Below are 5,861 nucleotides of genomic sequence, written 5' to 3'. Positions count from 1 at the left end.
GACAAGAGCGCACGCCACAATTAACGATATAAGGAAAAAGGACTTTTTTTCGATAGGATTTAACACCGTGGATCTGCCGCCCGCTTTGGCGGAATGTCGCTCGCCTCTTGACAATTTTGTGCTTAAGTCTAATGAATTACAATAAATGAAAAGCAACGCAGCGAAGGTGCCTAATTGCTCGTCGCCTCACTATTGATAGGTAAAACGCATAATTTTACGATCGGTCTTTTGAATTCCGAGGTGGCCGTCTTGACGGTGACGACCCGTACGAAGCCGTCGGAACCGGGATGACATTGCATCACTCGGCCCAGTTCCCACTTACAGGGAGGTAACATAGGATTACGCAGGAGGACGAGTTGCCCGGTATCAATCGGCGGTTCTACCTTTCGCCATTTTGCTCGTTGTTGTAACGTATTGACATAGTCGTTACTCCATAATTTCCAAAACCGCTCAGTAACGTGTCGGACGAGTTGCCATCTCGACAAGCGATTCTCGTTAATATTGAGCAAGGATGGTTCCGGGTTTACAGTAAGCGCGGATCCGATCAAAAAATGACCGGGGGTGAGACACTCGTAATCCTCAAGCGTATCGGAGAGGGGCGCTATCGGTCTTGAGTTAAGACATGCTTCGATTCTAGATAATAAAGTCGAGAATTCTTCGTATGTTAGCATATGATTTCCTAACACGCGGCGCAGATGAGTTTTTACGCTACGGACGCCCGCCTCCCACAACCCGCCGAAATGCGGGGCAGACGGGGGAATAAAATTCCACATCACGTTATCGCAGGCAGTCAGGTTCAAGAAATTCGGATCATTACGAATTTATTGATATACGCGGTGACGCGAATTAACTTTGGCCATGATGAATATTTAGAAGCGAAGTCCCATTTAAAGAACGGTTGAGAGCATTGTAGCGAACAAACATTTTCTTCGAGAGGCGCTTCCTCAGGAAAACGCTTATTGTTACACGGCCATTTATCGGAATCGAAGAGCAGCCATGGAGGTCCATGCCACCATAGCTCGCGATTGATAATTTCATCGCCAAATATTCCGCGCGAAGCGCAATCCGCGGGGTTGTCCTCCGTTGGCACATGCCGCCATTCGACGTCTGGAAGACGAGTCTGAATGTCATTAACGCGATTGGCGACAAAAGTCTTCCATCGCGAAGGAGGTTGACTTACCCACGCGAGCACGATCGTGGAATCTGTCCAGCAATGGCACGGAATATCCTTGTAACCGTTCGATCCGCGAACGAACTCGACAAGTCGTGCGAGTAATAATGCTGCGGATAATTCGATTCGTGGTATGCTCAGAGATTTTAATGGCGCGACCTTTGATTTACCGACGAGCAAAGTTGTTGTGATTTGACCGGATGACGAAATGATTTTGATATAAACACATGCGGCATATGCATGTGTAGATGCGTCCGCAAATCCGTGGATTTCGGCGTGACTTGTATCCAATCCGCGACCGATCCAGCGTATTATTCGCAAATTATTGAGATGTGAGAGCCGAGAATTGATTTCTCTCCACTTTACGATGTGTAGCTCGGAAATTGCGTCATCCCAAACGCTTTTAAGTCGCCAGAGTTGCTGCATAAATATTTTAGCGGTAATCGTGACCGGAGTGACCCACCCAATCGCCGCGCTTTAACATAGAGTTTAATTGATCGCGCGCTTGCCGAATTCGAATGGTATCGTCAGCTCCGAAAAGTAAATCGTCGACATAAATATTATCGCTTAGGATAGGAACTGCGAGCTGAAAGTGCTGACCTTCATCGATGACGAGTTGTTTTAATACCCGAAGGGCTAGAAACGGAGCACATGACATTCCATACGTAACCGTTAGTAATTGATAATCGATGAGCGGTTCCGACAGCGATGACTTCCACAAGATCCGTTGATAATCTATATCACGCGCATCGATGTGAATCTGGCGATACATTTTCGCGATATTGGATGAATAGACGTATTTGTATGTACGCCATTGTAGGATGACCGACATGAGATCGGTTTGTAATTTCGGCCCGGCGTTTAAATGATCATTTAACGATGTGCCGTTAGAAGTAACGCTCGATGCGTTAAAAACAACGCGAAGACGCGTAGTAGAGCTACTTTCCCGGATAACCCCGTGATGTGGGAGATAAACAGATTGTTCGATTTGACTTTGAACTGTCGGCGCAGGCTGCATATGCCCAAGTCGTTGATAATCGGACATGAATTCGCCATATTCTTTCGCGACTTCCGGTTTATCGCGAAATCTGTGAAGTGATGAATGGAGCAATTCTTCCGCGTGAGGCCTTGAACTTCCGATTACAATCGGAGGACCCCTTTTGAACGGTAGCCGCACGACATACCGTCCGTCAGACTCGCGAGAATGCGTTAAGCGAAAATGCTCTTCACACTGCTGTTCTTGCGGTGTGAGATGAGTTTGTCGTGGGAGTTCCTTGACCTCCCAAAACCGATGAAGTTCCTCTTCGAGCGAGGGAGAGCCGACAATATGATGAGTTGAAACGCGATTGAGAGCGCAGTTTCCATAAAGAATTGTCGGTGATGAAAGATTATTCGTCGTTGATGACGTAATAGGTCCCGAAATTATCCATCCGAGGACGTAATTCTGAGCAATTGGTTGTCCGACGCTTCCTTTGCGAACACCGTCGAGAATGATATCGTTATAGAGATCTGCTCCGATAATGAGATTTATAGGATCAAGACTCGTCGGATCCGCGTCTGCTCGCGGCAAATCAGCAAGATAAGAGAGTGACGAGATATCCACGTTCTGTTTCGGAGTATAAGAAGTTAACGATTTCATAATGAGCGCGGTGGTCGAAAGCGACGGAACGAGAGAATCGCGGGGAGAAATGAATATTTGAGTCGCGTGTTGAAATGTCTCCGCGTGAATCCCGCCGACGGCGGAAACGGAGATCGGCATGCGAATGCGTTTTACGCGCAAGAGTTGCGCTAAACTTTCCAAAATAAATGTCATTTCCGAGCCCTGATCGAGGAGAGCTCGAACGGCAGCGGTTCGACCGGACGGACAGCGCACCGTTACCCAGGCCGTCGCTAATAAGACGGGTGATCGCTTTCTCGTTGAGGCGATCAGAGAATTTACTTCCGGTGTCGAACCGAACGGTTGAGGCGACGAACAATCCGGCATAATAGTTCTCGAGGAACTTGAGCCAGAATTCGAGTCAACGTGAAGCATCGAATGATGCTTTTTGTGGCAAACCCGACATGAATATTTACTCCGACATTCCTGTGCGGAATGCTTCGCGCTTGAGCAATTGAAGCAACGTTTATGCTGCTTAACGAGCTCTCGCCGTTGACTCGCATTCTTACTCACGAACGAAGGGCACACATTAAGAAAATGTCGAGCTTTGCACACCGGACACAGAGTCTGGGTGCTAGCGGATGCGGTGGCGGAATGTACGCGCGAGGCTGCAACGGGTTTGGTAGTGTTCTTGGAACTTGCGGTTGTCGCAAGTTCTTCGAGCGCGCGAGTACGAGATTGAAGAAAACGAAGAAAATCTTCGTACGCCGGCGGAGCGTCGGTATCGCTTGCTTTCACGTTCCATGCTTTTCGCGTTACCGGATCTAATTTTTGCACGATAAGGTGAACGAGAATATCGTTCCAGAGTTCCTCCGGCTTTCGATTCAGATTTTTTAACGACGCTACAGCGATATTAACTTCGTCATATAATGTTTGCAACTCGGAAGCCGACTCGCGCGTTATCGGTGATAAGTTAAGCAATGTCCAAAGATGTGTGTTTATCGACCGTCGTTTGCTTTTGTACCGCGAAGTCAAAGCCTTCCATGCGATTTCAAAATTAGCGGCAGTTACAGAAATATTCGCTATACATTCTAACGCACGACCTTTTAGACAAGATGATAAGAAATGCATGCGCGCAAAGTCGGTTAGCTCGGTATTGTTGCGAATTAGCATAGTAAATCGATCGCGAAATTGTTCCCATTCGTCATAATTACCGTCGAACGGGGGTAATTTTATAGGCGTGTGACAAGCCGCTTTCGCGAGACGGGCGACGGATAACTCGGTCGGGATCCTGGGTTCGTGAAAGTGGTATCGAGACACGAATGCGAATTGTTGTTTGGTAGAAATGTACTTTATTGCGTGTAAATGTGTGTTTGTACAGCGTGAGTGTATGTATAAGTGTGCGAGGTGTGTGTGTGTGTGTGTGTATGTGCGCGCGAGACGAGTGACAGTGACGAGTGCGTATAATGTAGATGTGCGAGTACGTATAATGTATGTGTGGGAGCACGTATAAAGTATATGTGCGAGTACGTATAATGTATGTGTGCGAGTACGCAATGTATGCGTGCGAGTACGTATACTGTCGGTGTGCGAGTATGCAATGCCGGAGGGTGCATGCAATGCACCGCGATTGCGCGCAGCGCGGATCACGCTTTCGGGTGTTCGGTCGAATATCGATCATTAATCGCGCGGCGTAAATCCGGCAGGAGCCGTTAGCTGTCGGATGGTCCTGTGCGGCCGCGTCGGTGGGCGGTCCTTCGACGCGTGTATCGATTTCGGATGTCGATCGGTGACGCGGTAGAGCGCGGGTCGGCCCTCGGCGCGGGACTTAGCGCTCCCGTAATAATGGCGCATCGGTCTTAATTATGGCGGTCAACAGTCGGTCCGTCGAGTGGTATAACGGTCGGATCTTATTCGCGTATCGGGATCGCGGGTGCGGATTTTGGGATGCGTCGGCCGACGAGAATTCCCGTCCGTGGTAGGGAACTCTTTTGTCACGAGAATGCTGCCAATGCACAAGGTGGACGGAAAGCTAGCGAGGGGCCGAGAACTATCGGCGGGGTCGAGTACGCCCGATCCCGTGTACCTCTGAATTCGTTCTGATAGAAGGATCGCTCTCAGAGATGCCGTAAATTCCCGGCGGAGGCTGGGTACTCCCAACCCCGTGGTTCTTTCTCTGGTGAGCGGTTTAAGGATCTCGGATTTGCTCAGGCGTCTTACCGGCGCTGGCGAATCGGAGGATCTGGTCTCGATTACTGACAACGCGCGCTATTTATACTAATTTCTTCGGCGCGCGCGTCTGCGTAATTCGCCTAATTGCGCTAACGGTAACATCGTCGAACCGGCGTGCGCGACTCGGGTATTTTCGGTAACGGTCGGGTCGGTTACCCGAGCGCGTCGTCGATTCGGGATGTTTACGCGTTTGACGGCGGTTAGATATTTACGCGCTTCTGTTATAATTTAAAAATGGGCGCTCGGCGCCTCCGCATTTGCCCGACCGGTGTTTGTCGGGCGGTGGACTTCCGGCGGATCGGCGGCCGGGTAACGGTGCATTACTGAGGGAGTGATGCATCGTTACAGGCGGAAGATGCGATAACAAAAACGCGGACGCGTCCGCGTGCAGCCTCGTCGAGAAAAGAGACGGATTTGGACTCACGACCGGCTCCATTTCCTCCAGGATTTCCGCCATGTGGTCCAGAGCGTTTTCGTATGTTGCTTGAGTCGCGTCGTAATGATTGTCTTTGAAGTAGCTGAAAGACGATCGGATGGCTTCCGGGACTTTCCGCGACACCTCTGCGTGTCCATTGGAGAATTGACTCCAGTATTCCTTGAGCGTTGAGATCCGGGAACGCACTTTAGCTGGTGTGAGATTGTTCTTACCGATCTTTTTGAAATGTCCTGTTAATGACTGCCTTCGACGCGTTTCGGAAATCTTGCAGAGCTTCTGCTCCGAGGCTCTCGCGAGAACGGATATCTTGCACGCGGACGCCGGATGTTGCTTGGCGCGAGGCAGAGGACATTCGCGGAACGGTTAACGCGCGTCGACTCTCGGACTCCACACTCTTAACAATTAACTTTCACGATGTCTTAGCA

At 49.7% G+C, this 5,861-nt stretch overlaps 2 protein-coding genes across 2 annotated transcripts; both read right to left on the bottom strand.

Moving 5' to 3' along the window:
• Window positions 1-170: 170 nt before the first annotated feature.
• Window positions 171-773, bottom strand: LOC115240764. Its single transcript, XM_029816119.1, has one exon. It carries the CDS (start codon window positions 771-773, stop codon window positions 171-173), a length of 603 nt encoding a protein of 200 aa, XP_029671979.1.
• An 831-nt stretch (window positions 774-1,604) lies between these two features.
• On the bottom strand, window positions 1,605-3,941 carry LOC115240763. Its single transcript, XM_029816118.1, has one exon. The coding sequence runs from the start codon at window positions 3,939-3,941 to the stop codon at window positions 1,605-1,607; it is 2,337 nt and encodes a 778-aa protein (XP_029671978.1).
• Between the last annotated feature and the right edge of the window lie 1,920 nt (window positions 3,942-5,861).

The sequence above is a fragment of the Formica exsecta genome, unplaced genomic scaffold, assembly GCF_003651465.1.
Source record: "Formica exsecta isolate Colony F162 unplaced genomic scaffold, ASM365146v1 scaffold447, whole genome shotgun sequence".
Taxonomy (NCBI): Eukaryota; Metazoa; Arthropoda; class Insecta; order Hymenoptera; family Formicidae; genus Formica; species Formica exsecta.
The sequence above is the reverse complement of the archived record's forward strand: the minus strand, read 5'-3'. Positions and strand labels throughout refer to the sequence as shown.

Coding starts and splice junctions, on each gene's coding strand:
- LOC115240764 (XM_029816119.1), bottom strand. CDS start 773: ATGTGGAATTTTATTCCCCCGTCTGCCCCGCATTTCGGCGGGTTGTGG.
- LOC115240763 (XM_029816118.1), bottom strand. CDS start 3,941: ATGCTAATTCGCAACAATACCGAGCTAACCGACTTTGCGCGCATGCAT.